General features: G+C 43.3%; 1 protein-coding gene across 1 annotated transcript in view; it reads left to right on the top strand.

Moving 5' to 3' along the window:
• The window catches only part of DRC1 (dynein regulatory complex subunit 1), an 86,356-nt gene that overhangs the window by 56,486 nt on the left and 7,555 nt on the right, over nucleotides 1–22,315 (top strand). Inside the window, exons 14-17 of the mRNA XM_040348396.1 lie at nucleotides 5,296–5,379; nucleotides 8,594–8,703; nucleotides 13,478–13,624; nucleotides 18,922–19,024. Coding sequence (XP_040204330.1) covers nucleotides 5,296–5,379; nucleotides 8,594–8,703; nucleotides 13,478–13,624; nucleotides 18,922–19,024 — 444 coding nt within the window. The remainder of the gene's footprint in view (nucleotides 1–5,295; nucleotides 5,380–8,593; nucleotides 8,704–13,477; nucleotides 13,625–18,921; nucleotides 19,025–22,315) is intronic.

The following is a 22,315-nucleotide window of genomic DNA, read 5'->3' as shown; positions in this document are numbered from 1 at the left end:
GAATGTGAATGAAACTAACACAGCCACCCCCCAAGGCCAAATCTGATGCCCCAAAAAAGGCCGCCACATCAACACTTTACTCACTGACAGTTAGGGGTGCAATGGATCGTGCCCGATCCGCGACCAGAATGGGCCAACCTGTTCGGATCAGCACAGAATGCGATCCGCTGAGCGCGCCGCGGCCTTAGGAAAGGCCGCGGCTTCGGCCTAGCTCCGGAGCGGTCGGCAATCTTGGTACACCTGGCGGCGGTGCGCGCTGACGTCATCACCCCTCCCTCTGCTCGTGGATCTTCTATTCTGCAAGAGCGCGCTGTCTGCATGCAACCGAACCGAGTACAGTGAGACTGAGTAGTACAGTGAGTTGATTCATGTTGGCTATATTACAGTGGGAAAAAGGGCTATACATATACAGTGTACGTTACTGAGTGTTTACTAGTGTGGGGGCCGGGGCAATGTTGGCTATTATTACAGTGTGGGAAAAATGGCTATTACAGTGTTACTTTTTTTTTTACTGATCCGAAAATAATCCGATCCGGATCATTTTTGAGTTTTTTGATCCGTAGCACCCCTACTGACAGTACTTGTCCTGGCCGGGATTGCCTGGAGGAGCACAATCCTGCCCCCTGTTTGTGATTGGAGAAATCATAAATCCCGCCCCTTGTGTCCAATCACTGTGCTGTGCTTCGTTACAGCACAAGCTGATTTTTGGGAAGGGAGGGTGTGCCCTGCATGGCAGTTTGGAAATGTGGTCACCCTAGTCCTGAGGCCTGGGAGCAACATGCTACCCCAGGGGTGGGAAACTGCGGCCTTCTAGCTGTTGCAGAGCTATAAGTCCCATCATGCCTCTGTCTCTGGGGGTCATGCTTGTTCACTGTCAGTCTTGCAATGTCTCATGGGACATGTAGTTCCATAAACGCTGGAGGGCTGCAGTTTCTCAACCCTGTTCCACCCTGTTGACACTATGTTACTTTTTTAGTGCTATCCATACCTTTTTCAGTTTTTATATTTTTTTCTTAAATTTTAACTACTAGCCGACCGCGCACCGTCATTATACGGCGGCAGGTCGGCTCTCCTAGGCGAGAGCCCGTAGCTATACGGCGGCTCTTCAAGCGGCCACTAGGGGCACATGCGCGCCCCCCCCCTCGCCCCCGACTCCCGTGCGTGTGTCCGGCGGGCGCAATCGCCGCCGGGCACCCGCGATTGCTCGTTACAGAGCGGGGACCGGGAGCTGTGTGTGTAAACACACAGCTCCCGATCCTGTCAGGGGGGGAAATGCTGATCTTCTGTTCATACAATGTATGAACAGAGGATCAGTGTTTCCCCTAGTGAGGCTACCCCCCCACAGTAAGAACACACCCAGGGACATACCTAACCCCTTCCCCGCCCCCTAGTGTTAACCCCTTCACTGCCAGTGGCATTTTTATAGTAATCCAATGCATTTTTATAGCACTGATCGCTATAAAAATGCCAATGGTCCCAAAAATGTGTCAAAAATGTCCGAAGTGTCCGCCATAATGTCGCAGTACCGAAAAAAAATCGCTGATCGCCGTAAAAAATATATATTAATAAAAATGCCATAAAAAAAACCCTATTTTGTAAACACTATGGGCCAAATCCTCAAAGGAGATACGCAGGCGGAACTGCTGTTCAGCCTGTGTATCCCTGTGCCTATCTTTGGATCTGATCCTCAAAAGGATTTTTCCAAAGATAGGCAGAAGATCCGACATCTGTAAGACACTTACACTGTCAGATCTGAAGATGCAGTACCGCATCCGCCGCTGGGGGCATTTCGAGTCGAAATGCCGCTTTGCGTATGCAAATGAGGACTTAAGCAGATCCACAAAGCTTTTTAGCTTTGTGTTTTCTGCGTAAGTTACGTTTTGCATACGTAAAATTAGTTCTGCTTTTACAAAGTGTAAACTAGTAACACCTTGTAAAAACAGACCTTTTTTTCGATCGCCGCGATTTTTTTAAAATTTTGATTTTTTTTTCCCGGCGCGTAACTTTTTTTTTACCCGACGCAACTTTATTGTCCCGTCGCAATCCACAAAGCCCGACGTAACGTAATTTCGCGCACTGCCCGTCGGGAAAAATGACGTCACACGCATGCGCAGTACGTCCGGCGCTGGAGCGCGCCTAATTTAAATGGGATTAAATGGGGTTTTATTTTTCAAAGATTTTCATTGGTGACAGCTTCTTATATATTTGTTTGCTTTATTGTATTTGTATCTTTTTGCCTGACGAAGAGGTCCTGCGTGGCCTCGAAACGTTGCTCTTTTTGACATAATAGATATGCATTAAATCTTTGGACGTTATGATTCCTGGTGTGCTGGCGAGTATATATATATATGATTTGCTTTCCGGTTCCCAGCCGGTGATCGTTTCAGCACCCTTTTACTACTTGGCCATTTTTCCGGAAGGTGTGCAATCGGAATATTTTTGAGATAATTTAAATGGGAATCGCCCATTTGAATTAGGAACGCCTTGCGACGGACGGAGTTAAGTTGCACTGCCGCAATTTTCCAGGTAAGTGCTTTGAGGATCGGCACCTAACTTCGGAGAATTGCGGCAGTGTAACTTAACTCTGAAAAGTTAAGTTACGCTCCGTTTCTGAGGATTTGGCCCTATAACTTTTGCGCAAACCAATCAATAAACGCTTATTGCGATTTTTTTTTTACGCAAAATATGTAGAAGAATACCTATTGTCCTAAACTGAGGAAAAAAAGGTTTTTTTTATATATATTTTTGGGGGATATTTATTATAGCAAAAAGTAAAAAATATTCATTTTTTTCAAAATTGTCGCTCTATTTTTGTTTATATCGCAAAAAGTAAAAACCGCAGAGGTGATCAAATACCACCAAAAGAAAGCTCTATTTGTGGGGAAAAAAAGGACGCCAATTTTGTTTGGGAGCCACGTTACACGACCGCGCAATTGTCAGTTAAAGCGGCGCAGTCCCGAATCGCAAAAAGTGCTCTGGTCTTTGGGCAGCAATATGGTCCGGGGGTTAAGGGAGTTGTTGGGAATACAACAACTTACTAGCAGTCTCTTGTAATGTGTCTTCAGTCTATAACTCTTCAAAAGCCCACCCCCCAGTCCCAGACAACTCCCTTAGCACGTTTGCAGTCTCTTTCAACATCTGGTAGTGGTGTGCATTCTGTGCCAGTGGAAGCAACAGGTGGTGCCAACGGTAGCCCAATGGCTCATGGCAGTGGATGACATTGAACGGATGGAGGATCTGACTTTACTGGGATATTTTCTGCTTCTCCGATTAATTCCTCCAATGCCTGATTGGTAACGAGGTTTCCTGCTCCTCGTGGGCGACTCCCTCCCCTCTCTCCCCCCTGCTCCCCTTCCCTGTTTTTTTTTTTTTTTGCCCTTTCTTTTGCTTACCCCCTTTTCCTCTTTTATTCTTTCCTTTTCTTGGGGTTCTCTTCCTCTCATACTTATTTAACGATAAATCTGTGTGTACAGGCCCTAGTTGAACCCCCCGCATCAGACTCGCCCCTGTGACTCTGTAGTTACCTCCTGAGGACAGAAGGATTCTCTATTAATACGTGGTTAGCTTATGTATGGCCTGGCCAGATGGTTCTGCAGTCTCTAACAGCTTCTTCAACATTACATTGACTGAGTATTATGTGTGGTCCAAGGATGATGTCAAGGGCTGCACTTTAGAAAAGCGTGTTATACTTTATAAAAGCGGAAATGCAGTCTTCTCACATAATTTGTAATAAAAACATCTTTGCCATTCTGAAGCTTCCCTCCAACCACTTTGCATATTATTTTATATATACTGTGATTCTGCACTTGCCAACTATGCTGCAGAAATCTCTCTCCACTGAGTCTGGCTGCAACCATTTTGACTATGGGCAGCTGAAGCTGCTGGCTGTTTTTTTGCTGAAAAAGTCCCCCCTCAGCTTATACTCGAGTCTCCCTGCCTCACTGTGCCCATCTGCTGGCTCATACACCTGCTCTCCTGGCGCTGTGACGTGCAGTCTAGTCGGCGGCCGTCCAGTGTAACAAAGCCCCGCCTTCTCCTCGTCCTCATCCGTGATAGGCGGAACACTGATTTGCTGCTAGGAACCTGAATCAGTGTTCCATCACGGACGTGGAGGAGGCGGGGCTTTGTTAAACTGGAGGGCCACCGACTAGATTGCATGTCACAGCGCGTGGGCTGCAGATGGACACAGTGAGGCAGGGAGATGGGCACAGAGAGTCTGAAAATGGGTACAGTGAGGCTGCAAATGGACACAGTGAGGCTGCAAATGGACAGTGAGGCTGAAAATGGACACAGTGAGGCTGCAAATGGGCATTGTTGACCCTCTTTTCCTCTTACAGTAGCTGCTGCATTTCTCACCCTAGGCTTATACTCGAGTCAATACGTTTTCCCATTTTTTTTTTTTTAGGTAAAATTCGGTGCTTCGGCTTAGATTTGGCTCGGCTTATACTCGCGTATATAACGTACATGACTCCTGCATGCATCCTTACCTGTCAAATATCTCCCCTTTAGCTGTTTGGAGCCCTGCAATACTCCAGATTCTGTGGGCAGGTCTGTTGTCCAGGGCTCGGTGGGTGGAGTCATGATGTCAGTAGACTCCCCATCCACCTCTACACTCCCCTTGGTCAGGCATCGATATTTCTTACACTGAACTTCTGCTGGTCTGTGGATTATGCCCCATGATCACTAACATCCAGTCAAAACCCAGGAAAGTCAACCCCATGACTTCAGCATGCCCAATCATGCTGAGGTGTAGAGCAGCCAATCCTGGGAGACCTGTAGAAGAAATTAGGAGGGATGTGAAGTACACAGAATGCTTCTCTCACACTCCTGCATGAGATGAGGAAATCACCTGTCACTCACAGCAAGGGGGAAGAAACAGACACCTATTTCTCTGTGTGTCTGTTTTTATCTTACAGAAGAAAGATAAGAGGATTGCTCAGAGCTGGATTAACTCTTCATGGCAAGACTGGGCACAGATGAAATGACGTTCTCTGCTGTAACAGATATACGTTTTAATGAAAACCTTTTTTTTTTTTTGAGTTTACATCCACTGTAAACCTTACATAATATACTATGATAGATAGATAGAGATAGATAGATAGATAGATAGATAGATAGATAGATAGATAGATAGATAGATAGATAGATAGATAGATAGATATTACACAGGTCACTCCCATTACTTCATGCCATTTTTTTTCAAATTTGCACTGAAAAAAGATTCTGTATATCTATCTTGAGGTGCGAGGACTCATACAGTGTGAGATGACCTGAGAGCTATGTGTTGTTTTCTAGGCCCTCCGGATCGAGGTGGAGGACGATGTGTACAAACTGGTGGACTTTTTCTTGAAGTACAGACAACGCGATGAGTCTCTGCAGGTAAAACTTCCCTCCTTTATCCCAAACACTAAAATGTAAAGCAATTCAGTCACATCCAGTTTGTATGTTCTTTCCTTCTGATATTGTTTAACTGAATTGAACTACATTTCATCTGAGCACCACAAACCAAAAATGCTATTTAATTCATTTTTATTTTTCAAAGCAAACTCCCTGATCCATCCATGTCTCTATGCTTTATTTTGCTGAGAAATCACCTTGAAAAACACCCCCCTAGCATTTCTAGCAGTGCCTACCCTGAGTAAGGGCAGATGATTCATGTAGCATTTACTTCCTGGAATCCATCTGCCCTTAGCTCAGGAGTGCAAACAGGAGATGTGCTTAGGTGAGAAAGCCCCTCCTCCCCTACTGAAGACTCCTGGGATGTATGACATCATTTGCCTAGGCATGCAAACCAGGAAGTCACTGAAGAAATGTAAAACAACAAATATGATATACTGTACTTTCCTATTTATTTACTAATGCCAGCAGCATAAGGATTAAATATAGTCAATGTTGATTGAGAATGAGTGAAGTTCCGCTTTAAAGGGGTTGTAAAGGTAATTTTTTCCCCCTAAATAGCTTCCTTTACCTTAGTGCAGTCCTCCTTCACTTACCTCATCCTTCTATTTTGCTTTTAAATGTCCTTATTTCTTCTGAGAAATCCTCACTTCCTGTACTTCTGTCTGTAACTCACCACCGTAATGCAAGGCTTTCTCCCTGGTGTGGAGTGTCGTGCTCGCCCCCTCCCTTGAGCGGGGAGGGGGTGAGCAGGAGAGTCAGGACGCCCACTAACACACAGCTCCTTTCTCTATCTGCAATGTAGAGAGCGTTCTGAATCTCCTGTAGTACCTCGTGAGTGCACCCGCTAGTGCTGGAAACGTAATGTTCCCGGGCGGCCCACGATTGCGGTCGGCAAAGGCAGAACAGGGGGATGCCTTTGTAAACAAGGCCTTTCCCTGTTCTGCCTAGAGACATGTCAGGGATCTACTGTTCCCTGTGTTTGGGAACAGTGATCGCTGACGTGTCACTGGTAGCTCCCCCCCCTCACAGTTAGAATCATTACCTAGGACACACTTAACCTCTTGATCGACCCCTAGGGGTTAACCCCTTCACTACCATTTTTATAGCACTGATAGCTGTATAAATGACAATGGCCCCAAAATAGTGTCAAAAGTGTCCGATGTGTCCACCATAAAGTCGCAGTCGCGATAAAAATCACAGTTCGCCGCCATTACTAGTAAAAAAATAATAATAAAAAAATGCCATAAAACTACCCCCTATTTTGTAGATGCTATAACCTTTGCACAAATACGCTTATTGCAATATTTTTTTTTAACCAAACATATGTAGAAAAATACGTATCTGCCTAAACTGAGGAAAAATTTGTTGAAAAAAAAAATGGGATATTTATTATAGCAAGAAGTAAAAAAATATTGGGCCAGATTCAGGTACATTACCGTATCTTTGTGCCGGCGTAGCGCATCTCATATGCACTACGCCGACGTAACATTGAGAGGCAAGAGTAGTATTTACAAAGCACTTGCTCCCAAAGTTACGTCGGTGTAGCGTAAATGGGCCATCGTAAGCCCGCCTAATTCAAAGTAGCAAGGCAGTGGGCGTGTAGTATTATAATGAAGCGTGACCCCATGTAAATGCATGGCCGAATGAACGACGAATGCGCGCGCATGCTCAGAATCACGTCGCAAATACTCCCTAAGATACGTCGGCTCAATGCTTTCGACGTGAACGTAACATACGCCCAGCCCCATTCACGTACGACTTACGCAAATGACGTACAATCCGACGGCTGTTCCGACGTCCATACCCTAACATGACTTACACCTGCTTTGTGAGGGATAACTTTACGTCGGACGTACGCCTTACGTAAACGGCGTAGCTTACTGCGACGGGCGCAAGTACGTTCGTGAATCGGCGTATCTAGGTCATTTACATATTCGACACGTAAATCAATGGAAGCACCCCTAGCAGCCAGCGGAAATATGCACCCAAGATACAACGGCGTAAGGAGACTTACGTCGGTCGTAGGAAGCCAAAATTCAGGCGTATCTGCTTTCAAGAATACGGCACATAGATACGACGGCGCATCCTACAACTTACGCGGGGTATCAGCAGATACGTCGGCGTAAGTTGTACCTGAATCTGGCCCATTGTGTTTTTTGTTCAAAATTGTCACACTTTTTTTGTTTATAGCGGAAAAAAAAATATCGCAGAAATGATCAAATACCACCAAAAGAAAGCTCTATTTGTGGGAAAAAAAGGGCGTCAATTTTGTTTGGATACAGCGTCGCATGACCGTGCAATTGTGAGTTAAAGCGACGCAGTGCCGAATCGCAAAAAGTGGCCAGGTTATTTGACAGCCAAATTGTCCGGGGCTGAAGTGGTTCATTTCTATGAAGACATTGGGCTAGATTCAGAAAGAATTTACGTCGTCGTATCTATTGTTACGCTGCGTAAAATCAAAGCTGCGCTGGCGTATCTTCTTTCTGTATTCAGAAAGCAAGATACGCCGAAATTAGGCTAAGATCCGACTGGCGTAAGTCTCTTACGCCGTCGTATCTTAGTTGCATATTTACGCTGGCCGCTAGGTGGCGCTTCTCAGCGTAGAATATGCAAATGAGCTGGATACGCCGATTCAGAAACGTACGTGCGCCCGGCGAATTTTTTTACGTCGTTTGCGTAAGGCTTTTTCCGGCGTAACGTTGCTCCTGCTATATGAGGCATAGCCAATGTTAAGTATGGAGGTCGGGACAGCGTCCAATTTTACGTCGTTTGCGTAAGTCGTTCGCGAATAGGGCTTTGCATAAATTACGTCCACGTCGAAAGCATTGACTATTTGCAACGTGATTAGGAGCATGCGCACTGGGATACGTTCACGGCTGGCACATGCGCCGTTCGTGAGAAACGTCATTTACGCGGGGTCATGTTTCATTTACATAAAACACGCCCACCTCTTCAGAATTTGAATTCGGGCGCGCTTACGCCAGCAGATGTACGCTACGCCGCCGTAACTTAGGGCGCAGGTTCTTTGTGAATCCAGCCCCAGCCTCACTAAGTTACGGCGGCGTAGCGTATCTGAGATACGCTACGCCCGCACAAACTTATGGCGGGCTAGCCCATTGTTGATAAGGTGTATCTATATATTTATTTTATGCCTTCAGTTTCTGTCTCTTCTGATGGTCTTTGTTTTTTCCAGGAAGAGGCAGGTGTCCAACATCCTCCTCCATCAACCCCCAGTGATCTCATTCATCCCAATGATGTCCTTCAAGCCTTGAGAGACTTCACCATGGAGTTCCACCGTTCTAGGTTCGGTTGAATCATAAGATTTGTCAAACTGTAGAGTTCCCAGATTCACAAATAAAATAATTTCCCAAATGATGTAACCGAAAAGGGAAATTATGATAGGTTTGGGTAATTTTTTATGTTTATAAAGTTTTTTTTAAAAGAAAACATTTATGACATGGTGTATACATAACATTAGGTTTGGAAGCATCATTTGTTTGTATAGTTGTCTAAGGATGAGCCGAACACCGTTTGGTTTGCAGCAGAACTTGCGAATATGCAATAAATTTGTTCGAACACCGTTAAAGTCTATGGGACACGAACATGAAAAACCCAAAGTGCTCATTTTAAAGGCTTATATGCATGGTATTGTCATAAAAAGTGTTTGGGGGACCTTGGTCCTGCCCCAGGGGACATGTATCAAAAGTTTTAAAAACTGCAGTTTTTCCGGAAGCAGCGATTTTAATAATGCTTAAAGTGCAATATTTCTTTAGATTTCGTACCTGGGGGGGGGGGGGGGGGGGAGGTTGTGTCTATAGTATGCCTGTAAAGTGGCACATTTTTCCCCTGTTTAGAACAGTCCCGCAGCAAAATGAAATTTCTGAAGGAAAAAAAAGAAAATTTAAAACTGATCGCGGCTGTAATGAATTGTCAGGTCTCGGCAATATAGATAAAACGTATTAAAAAAAACGGCATGGGTCCCCCCCTGTCCATTACCAGGCCCTTTGGGTGTGGTATGAATATTAAGGGGAATCCTGAACCAAAATGTAAAAGAAAAAATCACGTGGGGGCCCCCCCAAATTCCATATCGGGCCCTTCAGGTCTGGTATGGATATTAAGGGGAACCCTGCACCAATTTAAAAAAAAATGGCGTAGGGGTCCCCCTCAAAATCCAAACCAGACCCTTCAGGACTTACGTTCGACTCGAACATCGGGCTCATCCCTATAGGTGTCTAATAAGAAAGCCCAGCACTACATTTTATGCTTTCTGTATTAATACACTAGGATATTGTCATCTTCACCAGCAGATCATTCAGGTCTATATAGCAAAACGGCTGTTATATGAGACTCCAGCTACATAGAGCTCTATCTGCTGGTTGAAAATATTAAAAATAAAATATATCCCCGTGTAATGTAGGTGAGTTATCCACAACATGACATCACTCATAATAGTCACATTCGGTTGGACTTGTTCTGTAATGTTTAGGATGTTTCACAACTTACCTAAGCAGTGTGTGTTCAACATTACAGAACAAGTCCAGTTGTATCTGATTATCTACTATGAACTATTCATAATAGTAATATAGAAGAATTCATACACTTAATAATCTGCAATACATTTATTTAACAAAAAGTACATAGAAAAGCTATATAAAATCAATAGAGCTAGCCCAATAGGGTTCAACAATATTTGTTACAATACATGTCAAAATGGTTGACGCGTTTTAATATTTCTGCTTCTTTAGAACCAAATATTCTTGACTTGCGTATCAGAAGAACCTTAATTAGAGAATAGGAAGAGATAAAGATCATTTACAATGGTTGCATTAAACCTATGAGGACAGAAAGTCATTGGGCTAGATTCAGGTAGGGGCGCGCATAGTTACGGCGGCGCAGCGTATCGTATTTACGCTACGCCGCCGTAAGTTAGAGAGGCAAGTGCTGTATTCACAAAGCACTTGCCTTCTAAGTTACGGCGACGTAGCTTAAATGGGGCCGGCGTAAGCGCGCGTAATTCAAATGTGGATGAGAGGGCGTGTTTTATGTTAATGTATGATGACCTGACGTGATTGACGTTTTTTACCAACGGCGCATGCGCCATCCGTGTACATATCCCAGTGTGCATTGCTACCAAGTACGCCGCATCGACGTATTGGTTTCAACGTAAACGTAAATTACGTCCAGCCCTATTCGCGAACGACTTACGCAAACGACGTAAAAAAATTCAAAATTCGAAGCGGGAACAATGTCCATACTTAACATTGGCTGCGCCTCCTAATAGCAGGAGTAACCTTACGCCGAAAAAGCCTAACGTAAACAACGTAACTAAATTGCGCTGGGCTTATGTATGTTTGTGAATCGGCGTATCTAGGTCATTTGCATATTCTACGCCGAAAACAGAAGCGCCCCTAGCGGCCAGCGTAAAATTGCACACAATTATACGCCGCCGTATTCAAGTTACGTCGGCGGAGGAAGCCTATTTTTTGAACGTATCTGCCTTTGAGAATCGGCGTAAAGATACAACGGCGCAGATTTGAAATTACGCCGCGTATCTCCGTATCTGCTTCCTGAATCTAGCCCATTGTCTCATTTATTGAGATCTCCACAAAACTCATTAATCGTATAAAATAAATCGCAACTTACATGTTGTGAACCAATTGGACCAGCCAGAAGCGCGTCGACCATTTTGACATGCATTGTAACAAATATTGTTGAACCCTATTGGACTAGCGCTATTGATTTTATATAGCTTTTCTATGTATTACTTTTTGTTCAATACATTTATTGAAAATTATTAAGTGTATGAATTCCTCCATGGTACCGTGATAATCCATCAGGTTGTTTTATTTGTACATTGTACAAATACAGCCCTGGGCCTTGTAGAATATGTAAACTTTGACTTTGTCAGCCAAGCCACACTATTTAAAACCAAAGACCATCCTCCTTTCCCAGGTGACATCACTCATTTTTCACCAATTAGCTACAAAAGCACCCAGCTCTGAATTATGAGAGGCAACAAGGGTGGGTGCATGTGTGCTCCTGTCCCTGAAAGTAGCAATGGGTGTAGGCACTTTAGGAGGACTTGGCCTTAAAGTGGATGTAAACCCGATTCATGAAATAAGAGCTGGGCACATATATGTGCAGTATTTTGTTCTCTCTCTTCAAAGAGCTAAGTTCCATTGCTCTCTCCTGACCCATTACACTGTTATCAGCGTGATAACTCCTGACAAATTCTCCAACACATCAGATAAAAGCAGCCTGAAATTTCTGTCCCGGGAGGTTGCTATAAATAGATTAGCAGGCAGCTGGCCCTGTTACAAAACACCTCTGAGAGTCTCTCCCTTTGAGGAGAGTGGGTGTGTGCCTTTCCTCTAATCAGCAATTTTAGCTACCTTGGCTGTATGCCCAGACATCACACTCTGTGTTAAACAGTTAGTTCAGATTGTGTTAAGAAATTTTCTAAACAGTATATAAATGTGAAGACAGCAGATATACATGTAAAACCTTAGTAGGGAGATTTGTTTCATCTCTGTGGATCATTTGAGGCTGTTCACGTCACTGGGTGTGTGGAGGTTTTACATCCACTTTAATAACTGTCTTTCCCCTGGAAAGAAACTGGCATTTTTACCCATTTAGGACGAATGGAGGGTGTCTTTTGAATCGCCCAACCCAGTGATAGCGTTCCATTACCTCCTCACTGCTCCTTTCTCCGTTGCAGCTGGCACCAGAGCTGGTTGCAGAGCTTAGCCATGTGCTCTGTCCTAATGAATGAGCAATGTAATAGTGTCCTTCTGATTAGTTTAAAGAGTGAGTGAACAGAAGAAGGATTGTTTCAGTACAAGCAACAACGGGGGAGAGTAGGAGCAACTGAATACCATTGTTAGCATTGATGTCTGCATAGTTCTCTTTTATTGTTTTTAAGCATCTGATATTTAAATTCCCAACTCCTGCCAAAATGTATTATTTTCATTTTGGCTACAGTACGGAAGGGTTATAACCCTGTCAGTTTTTTTTTTTTTTTTTTTTTTCTCTGTGTCCCTGTATTTCAAAGTGGCACTTTTTTACATTTTGGATAGAGTGGAGAGGGATTAGAACCCATGTCAGTTTTTATTACTCTCTGTGCCACTGTTAGGGAGATTTGCTCTTTGTCTTGTTTACCATAATCATCAAAAGTAAAAGAAAACCCCAAATTTGGGGTTAACATAAGAATAGGAACAGAGTGGAAATCTTCCCATGGGGACACTAGTTCTGGTGACAACCAGGGATTCCCTCACTCTGGAGGGATTTCCCCTCACTTCCTGTTTTGGCTATGGATCAGGAAGTGAAGAAAAAGCTCCCCAATGGGACACAGATGGCAAAAAAACAAACAAGTTGACAGGTGTTATAACCCTCCCTTACATTATCCATATTTACTGACACTTCAAATTCTGTCCTGGTGACCAAATGGGAAGTGAGGAGATGGAAAGTCTATGAGAGACATAAAGATCTTGAAGTTTCTCACCCTCTTTGCGCTACTTGGGGGGGGGGGGACGTATCACTGTTTGTGTACTATTTGGAAAGATTTTAAACGCTGCCTGTCTCAGGGACTGGACAGCCTTATGGTTGGAATTGTGCGTTAAAGATGAACTCCAGCCAAAACTTTTTTTTTTTTGGTTGTGTGGGGAATGTGCCGGATTTTTACTAACTGTATTTCGAATGGGGCAATGTCCAGATGTCACAGTTATATAAATGTGTAATAATAATACCATTAGAGTGTAAGCTCTTCTGGTGCAGAGACTGATGTGACTGGCTTGGTGTTCTCTGTACAGCACCGCAGTATATGTCAGAGCTATATAAATGCGTAATAATAGTGTGTGACTGTGATGGGTCATTAGAGTGTAAGCTCTTCTGGTCCAGAGACTCATGTAAATGATTCTGTGTGCAGCTCTTTGCACAGCTACTGTGTGTATATATATATATATATATATATATATATATATATATATATATATATATATATGTGTAATGCTCTGTGTAAAGTTATATGGAGCTGTATAAAAAGGTCAATTAACTAAAAATTGTATAAATTGCATTTCAGAGAAAAGCTCTCCCATGTGAGACAGGACAGGTTAGAAGACAGAGACAGCAGTGAGGATGCTGTCTACTGGGAGACAGTTGCACATGTCATCCCCGAGTCCCGACTCAAAGTGTGGGATGCCCTGGAGTCCGCCATGGAGAAATATCAGTAAGTCTGGTGACTAGTAACTGATCGGTTGCAGTCCTGTCACTGACTTTGCATCAGCTGGTAATGCAAATTTATTTAAGACGGCAACCAATCATCTTCATTGTCAATCTTCCAATGTACTGACTGGTAAAAGATGAAATCGCCGGTCCCCTCACATTTTATATTTCAGTTTTTAGTGGATGCCGAATAGTTTAAAGTAGAAATCCATGTTTGATTTGACATTAAAGGTGTTGTAAAGGAAAAACAATGTTCCCCTAAAAAGCTTCCTTTACCTTAGTGTAGTCCTCCTTCACTTACCTCATCCTTCCATTTTGCTTTTAAATGTCTTTATTTCTTCTGAGAAATCCTCACTTCCTGTTCTGTCTGTAACTCCACACAGTAATGTGAGGCTTTCTTCCTGGTGTGGAGAAAGCCTCTTGAGGGGAGAGGGGGCAAGCAGGCAAGTCAGGACACTCTCTACTTTAGAGATAGAGAAAGGAGCTGTGTGTTAGTGGGCGTCCTGACACTCCTGCCTGCCCCTCCCCCTCAAGAGGCTTTCTCCACACCAGGGAGAAAGCCTCGCATTACGGTGTGTAGTTACAGACAGAAGAACAGGAAGTGAGCATTTCTCAGAAGAAATAAGAACATTTAAAAGCAAAATTGAAGGATGAGGTAAGTGAAGGAGGACTGCACTAAGGTGTAAAGGAAGCTATTTAGGGGCATTTTTTTTCCTTTACAACCCCTTCAAATAGTTTGTTCAGATCAAGCTGGCCCAATCAAACTATTTCCATTACATAGACATGTGGCTTGTGTGCTGTAAAGTACTGTAGTAGCAATTGCTACATACCGTAAGTGGCGAAGTAGTCCAGCAGCAGTATAAGAAAAGGATGAGAAGGGTGCGCTTATTCAATAATGTGCCATAAACTAATATACTCAATGAATGAATATGATGAGTATCCAAACATACAAATATATAAATGTGAATAAAAGTCCAACTAAAGCCCAATGGTAGAAGTCAGTTCATATAAAGGTAAAAATCTCATAGGGATACCTTGATAGAAGAAAAAACAGATAAAACATCAATTTAAACATTGACTGTTAAATTTATGAATTGGCCGCTCACCTCCGACAATGACCCAAGGGTCAAACAAGGCTCATCAGATAGTCAGATAAGGAATCCTGCTGATGGATCTGTAAAGGCATCCAGGTTCCAGGTGAAGACGAAGAACTACGTCCAAAACTTGGCATCAAAACATCTTGGGTAATTCCATATATAGAGGAAACAGCTCGCTCCAAGGAATGGCACTTCTTGTATAAATGGCGCTCAAAGGAAACAAAGAACAGCCATAGTGCAATATTGCCAAATTAAAAGTAAATGTATTTAGTAAAAGAAACTGCTTACCTCAAGTAAGGATAAAAACCGCAATGGGAGTAGTGACACTCTCGCCTCCTCACCGTGTACTTCCGTAAAACACCACCGGAACTGACATCACAAGGCTCCACCCGACGCATTGCGTCACTGGTCACGTGACTTCCTCAGGGACCTTATAACACCAGCAGCAGTATAGGTGCCTTTTATCTGCTGCCAGAATAAAAATAGCATCGGTCTGAGTGCTTCTCAGCCATTCAGCGCAATCCTTGTATTTGTATCTATGATTACTAGGCTTATTGTGATTGGCAGAGGTGGAAATTGTGACCCTGCCTCTCTACCTTGGCCAATCAAAGGAAGCCTTGTATTCTTTTATAAACTTACAAGGCTTCTCTAAATGGCAAAAAAGCATTCAGCCCAACTTTATTTAATTCTGGAAGCAGATGGGTAATCGCCCGTACTACTGCAGGAACACAGCGGAGCTTACTGTATGTAGGTTATGCCACTACAGTTCATTACAGCACACACAGCAATAGCCTCGTTATGTAAAAGAAAGAGTTTGTTTGGGCCATTTTTGCCCATATAAAGTTAAATTAAACCCACAGTTCTAGATTAACCACAGGAGAATGTATTCTGTCTCTTGAGGGCTTTTCGCGCGATCTCTATACTGAATTCTGGCTCTGCTGTGTCTATTATGAGGCCTTCCACCTTCCCTGCCAGATTTAGTTTTATTTTATATTAAGGAGAAAATTACAGGAAGGACACACAAGAGTGGACAGGAACATACAACAAAACTCCCAGGTGGACAGAAAGTTGTGGATTGTGGCAGGGAAATGTCGCTGCTGGAGCATCCGAGACATATCGGAAGCACGAGATTCACTAAACGCACCTAGCTGTGTGTAACATTCAACTATCACTGATGCCTAAAATGTGATTGGTTGTAATGAGTAAATTAACCATATTTACATGTGATATACTGGATACAGGTGGCCACTGTAGGGAGAATTAACACATCTGCAGAATAAATACATCGAAATATTGAACACGTTTCCTTTATTTTACGTTCACCACTTAAGGTATTTCCCTACAGTTCTAGCGGGATGATGCCTTCAGCTGCAAGCGTCATCCCGGTACCTTTTTTTAGAGCGCGTGGTCAGCTCTCTTGTAATAGCAATCAGAGTGGCTAACTAGCTGCTCGATTGCTATTACAAGCAGCGGAAGGGGGTTCCCCCTCTTTCAGACACCTTCTGCGGCTTGCTTGTGCTCTTCGTCCCACCAGAAAACCTGTGCGCGCCGGCTGGCTGGACATCCAGACAAAACCGAGATCAGCTTTAATCGTACTTTAACTCACTAAAATATGTGGTGCTTATGAGCATAGGGGAGTATGTGACTCGTTCCACTTCCTTCCACTCTAAAGCACTGGTTCTTGGCGTATGATCACATTGAGGTAGGAAGAGACTTGGTCCTGAGTAAGCTCTGACTAATTTGACTTGGAGATTACTTAGGGCTTCTTCTCACTACCCATGAAAGAAGCAGTGGGGGGAGCACAGGGTAGGTAGGTATTGTACATGCAGTTTCCAAGGCTTGCTTTAAAACAAACCTGTTGCTTTTTCTATCTTTTCTATCTTTTCATATCTTACGATATCTCTGTACAATTTTCAGTCAGAGAGCCTGAAGGCAAACACCTTGTGCCATGCCTTTTCCTTAGAAAATCCTGAACTTTCTGAGAATTCTGTGTCACAGCTTCATCTTCTATTAAAAGTGTATTTCTAAAATAAAAGGTTATATATAAATAGTAAAAAAAGATAAATATAAAACATTTGTCTAAAACATATAAACATTGACCTTCCAGATGCTCAGTTTTCATTTTTACTACAATGACCCCCCCAATGCTCACTAAACAGTATAGAGCCAGTGCACTACCCCACGCTTTCAATGCTACTAAACTTTTAATAGCTCAGATATCATGGGTCCTGCAAAGACCAATATGATAGATGTTATATATGGGCTTCTTGGATCCAGTACTTCACATCCTCTAACTTGGGAGCACCAATCCTAGATGAGTTTTCAATCCCATTGCTCATGGCAACCACACACTCTTTAGGGGCAGTTTGACTGAAACATCGCTGCTCTCCTATTTCCTATCTCACCTTCCCTTCCACCGGTACTCCACCTTCTCTCCTACCCCTACCCCACCTTCCCTTCTACCCCTACCTCACCTTCTCTCCCACTTCTACCCCACCTTCTCTCCCACCTTCTCTCCCACTCCTACCCCACCTTCTATCCCACTCATACTCCACTTTCTCTCCCACTCGTACTCCACCTTCCCTCCCATCCCATTCCTACCTCACCTTTCCTCCCACCAGTACTCCACGTTCCCTTCCACCAGTACTCCAAACTTCCCTCCCACACCTTCTCTGCCACCCCTACCCCACCTTCTCTCCCACCCCTACCCCACCTTCTCTCCCATTCCTACCCCACCTTCTCTCCCACTCCTATCTCACCTTTCCTCCCATTCCTACCTCACCTTTACTCCCACCAGTACTCCACCTTCCCTTCCACCAATACTCCAAACTTCCCTCCAACCCCTACCACACCTTCTCTCCCACCCCTACCACACCTTCTCTCCCACCCCTACCCCACCTTCTCTCCCACCACTACCCCACCTTCTCTCCCACCCCTACCCCACCTTCTCTCCCACCCCTACCCCACCTTCTCTCCCATTCCTACCCCACCTTCTCTCCCACTCCTATCTCACCTTTCCTCCCATTCCTACCTCACCTTTACTCCCACCAGTACTCCACCTTCCCTTCCACCAATACTCCAAACTTCCCTCCAACCCCTACCACACCTTCTCTCCCACCCCTACCCCACCTTCTCTCCCAGCCCTACCCCACCTTCTCTCCCACCCCTACCCCACCTTCTCTCCCACCCCTACCCCACCTTCTCTCCCACCCCTACCCCACCTTCTCTCCCATTCCTACCCCACCTTCTCTCCCACTCCTATCTCACCTTTCCTCCCATTCCTACTTCACCTTTCCTCCCACCGATACTCCACCTTCCCTTCCATCGGTACTCCAACCTTCCCTCCCACCCCTACCCCTCCTTCTCTCCCACCCCTACCCCACCTTCTCTTCCACCTCTACCCCGCCTACTCTCCAACCCCATCCCACGTTCTCTCCACCCCGACCCCACCTTCTCTCCCACTCATACTCCACCTTCCCTCCAATCCCATTACTACCTCACCTTCCCTCCCACCGGTACTCCACCTTCCCTCCCACCTCTACCCCACCTTCCCCATCCCCTCTGACCCCCAACACACTACCTTTCATATATACCTCTCCACCAGGGTTGCCAATAAATTTATGGACAGTTTATAAAATCGGCTGCCTGTAAAAAAATATGTCCGTGGGCTGACTTTTGAGCTGCACATGTCATGTCATTTCTTGTCAGTAAAAAAAGTCATGAGAACTTGTCACTCCTGCACTCCACCTATTTATGTTGGTGGAGCCTACTTCCATACGGTAATAAAACCAAGACTGAATGCCATAAAAGCGATGGCACTGTTAAGTATGTTGTCTTTATTTGCATAATCTTGAATATTTGTATCTTTTAACACTTGGAAAAAGCATTGTAATTAAATTTCAATGCTCGTAACATCCAGGATAATCAAAACAAAAGTTGTACAAAAAAAATGTGACGTCCTAAAAAAAATGTAAAAACAAAACTGACGCCCAAACTGTTATAATTTCCTTTTACAATGGATCTTTTCCATTTTTCCACTTTCGGGAATATATTTGGTTTGCGAGAATATTTTGCAGCAGAGCCGCTGCTTCACGTTTCTGTTTTGTACTATTTATCATTTTTCACTATGATTTGTTCTTATTTTCCAAGCGCAGTTTTTCTGTTGGTACAATAAATTTGATCCGACATTCACTCTGTGTTTTAGTGATGTTCTGACAAATCGAGGGCAGCTTATCTCTGAAACTTCAGCGCTGAGACAGCAGAATGGAGAGCTGAGGATGTTGTTACATCAGTACCTCAACTCCAAGGTAAGAAATATCACTTTGATTGGATTAAAGTCTCCATCACACCTTCTCATTTTTTTGCCATTTTTTTCTTCATGAAATATATGTTTAAGGGTCGTATTTATCACATATATAGTAAGTAAGTAGAGTATAGTAGAGTAAGTGTCTGTGCCTTATATCTGACAGCAGGTTTTTATATATTTTTTAATATTACCCTGACATGAACATTACCACAATACCAAGATCCACATTAGTGCTCATCATTGGCCAATCACAAAGCTTCCCTGAAGTAGCTGAGGGCTGTATTATCATTGTCACCCTCCCAGGCTCTTGCTTATTAGGGAGATCTATGTAAGAAAGCTTGTCTCCTGTTTAAAGGTAAAAAGGGTCTCAGTGAATTCCCCTTAGACGTGTATGTATGCCCCTGGCCACAGACACAAGAGATAGAACTGCTTTGTATCTTGTATCTGTGTGTGTCTCTCAGGGTAGCCTCCCGATGTCCTCTCATAGAGCTGAGCAGGGTTGCCAACCGCCAGTAAATTTACTGACAGTTTGTAAAAATATGTGATTTTTTACCACTGCCAGTAATTATCAGGGGCTGATAATTTCATGCTGTGTTGAATTTTTAAATTTAAATCAAGCAAATTTGTTAAACTTATTATTATTATCAGTGTTTCCATATCATGTTTATACTGTTCAAACATTCACTGTGTTAGTTTTCGATAGGAGTTCTGTAATTTCTCAGATTGCCAGTAGAAAATGTGCTCTGCCAGTAATTTTCCATGTTTTATCAGTAAAAAATGCTATGGCTGGCAGTAGGAGCGCATACACAGGGGACCTCTGCACTTACAGGGATATGATACTCCTGGAAGAGTGAAGAAAAAGTATCAAATTATTTTAATATTTATTACTCCCTACTGCTGATATTAATTTCATTTAAAAATGAAGGCTGGTGAAAGGATCCTTTAAGGCCAAAACCTACATTTACAAGTCATTGGATGTGGAATGGTGAGCAAGTGAAAGTGGTTCTAAAGGCAAACCTTTTTCTTTATAAAAAATGTTTTAATTATTTTAAAAAAAGGAAAATGAACAGCCTCTTCCATAATGGACATACATCAACTGTATATAAGTAACCAACAACATATCATCAAATTCAATATCGTTTAACCTTGACGTTGAATCTGGGGGAATATCAATGACTGGAAATATCTCCATCTATAGTCCACTTTCCAAATTGCTAACTGAACCTGGTCAGGTGGGAACGCAACCCCTGATTCAGGACCCGGCACAGCAACTCCCCCCTTAATGTTCCAGACATAACAGCTAATATCTGACTATTCCCCTCCTTTCCTTTTTCTGCCCCCTCCCCCCACCTTAAAGGGAAAAAAAAAGAAACCTAAAAGGAGAACCCTTCCAAATTCCACCACCCCCTCCCCCAAAAGGCTCTCCCTCCTCTCAAATTAAGTTATACGATACATGTCCTCCTCCCTCATTTCCTGGAGGTCACATCAATAGTTTTCTTCCTTCCTCTGAAGAAACAAAAAGATTCCATGGTGACCATGTTTGCATATAGATTTTTCATTTTTGTCGAGATGTCCAGACTACATCTTCCATTCGGTTTACTTCCTCTACTTCCTAAGCCATATTCCCACTGTGGGGGGCTGTGTCTGTTCCCAAGTAAGGGGCAAACATTTTTTTAGCCTTCTTTGCATTCTCTGCAATACAGTGGATGTAAACCGATTCATGAAATTTGAGCTGGGCACATATATCTGTAGTGTTTTCTTATCTCTCTTCAAAGCACTATGTCCGGTGTCTTTCTGCTGCTCCGTTCCTCTGGTATCAGTATGATAACTTCTGACAAGTTCTCCAACACATTAAATACAACCAGCCTGAAATGTGTGTCATGAGAGGTTGCTATACATTGGGGATCGAAAGTTTGGGCACCCTAGGTAAAAATTTGTATTAATGTGCATAACAAAACCAAGGAAAGATGGAAAAATCTCCAAAAGGCATCAAATTACAGATTAGACATTCTTATAATATGTCAAAAAAAGTTAGATTTTATTTCCATCATTTACACTTTCAAAATTACAGAAAACAAAAAAGTTTGGGCACCCTGCAGAGTTAATATCTTGTACTGCCCCCTTTGGCAAGTATCACAGCTTGTAAACGCTTTTTGTAGCCAGCCAAGAGTCTTTCAATTCTTGTTTGAGGTATCTTTGCCCATTCTTCCAGTTCTTTCTGGGCTGTCTGTCACGCACTGCTCTTTTATGGTCTATCCATAGATTTTCAATTATGTTGAGGTCAGGAGATTGTGAAGGCCATGGCAAAACCTTCAGTTTACGCCTCTTGATGCAATCCCCTGTGGATTTTGAGGTGTGTTTAGGATCATTATCCATTTGTAGAAGCCATCCTCTCTTTAACTTCAGTTTTTTCACAGATGGCATCAAGTTACCATCCAAAATTTGCTGAAATTTTATTGAATCCATTTGTCCTTCTACTCGTGAAATGTTCCCTGTGCCACTGGCTGCAATTCAACCCCAAAGCATGATTGATCCACCCCCCATGCTTAACAGTTGGACAGAGGTTCTTTTCTCATTCCGGCGAAAAAGTTCTATTTTAACCTCATCGGTCCACAGAAATTGTTTCCAAAATGCATCAGGCTTGTCTATATGTTCATTTGCAAAGTTCAAACACTGATTTTTGTGGTGAGAACGTAGAAGAGGTTTTCTTATGATGACTCTTCCATGAAGACCATGTTTGTACAAGTATCTCTTTATAGTGGAATAGTGTACCACAACTCCAGTGTCTGCCAGATCTTTCTGGAGGGATCGGGCAGTCAAACGTGGGTTTTGAATTGCTTTTCTCACAATCCTGCGAGCTGTTCTGTCTGATATTTTTCTTGGTCTTCCAGATCTTGCTTTAACTTCCACTGTTCCTGATGACTGCCATTTCTTAATTACTTTCCGAACAGAGGATATTGACATCTGAAAACGCTTTGCTATCTTCTTATAGCCTTCTCCAGCTTTGTGAGCGTCAACTATTTTCAGTTTCAGTTTTCTAGACAACTGCTTAGAAGAACCCATGGTGCTGATTGTTGGGGCAAGGTCAGATGAGTCTGGGCATTTAAAACCTTTGAGATTGACATCACCTGGTCTTCCCAGACGATGATTGAGAACAATCCATGACACTGGCAGGTCTCAGCTTTGCAAAGGGGGCAGTGCATGCTATAAATTCTGCAGGGTGCCCAAACTTTTGCAGACGCCATTTTTTTGTTTTCTGTAATTTTGAAAGTGTAAATGATGTAAATAAAAT

This window comes from Rana temporaria, chromosome 4, assembly GCF_905171775.1.
Source record: "Rana temporaria chromosome 4, aRanTem1.1, whole genome shotgun sequence".
In the NCBI taxonomy this organism is placed as follows: domain Eukaryota; kingdom Metazoa; phylum Chordata; class Amphibia; order Anura; family Ranidae; genus Rana; species Rana temporaria.
Note: the sequence above shows the minus strand (reverse complement) of the source record. Positions and strands in the feature narration are given on the sequence as shown.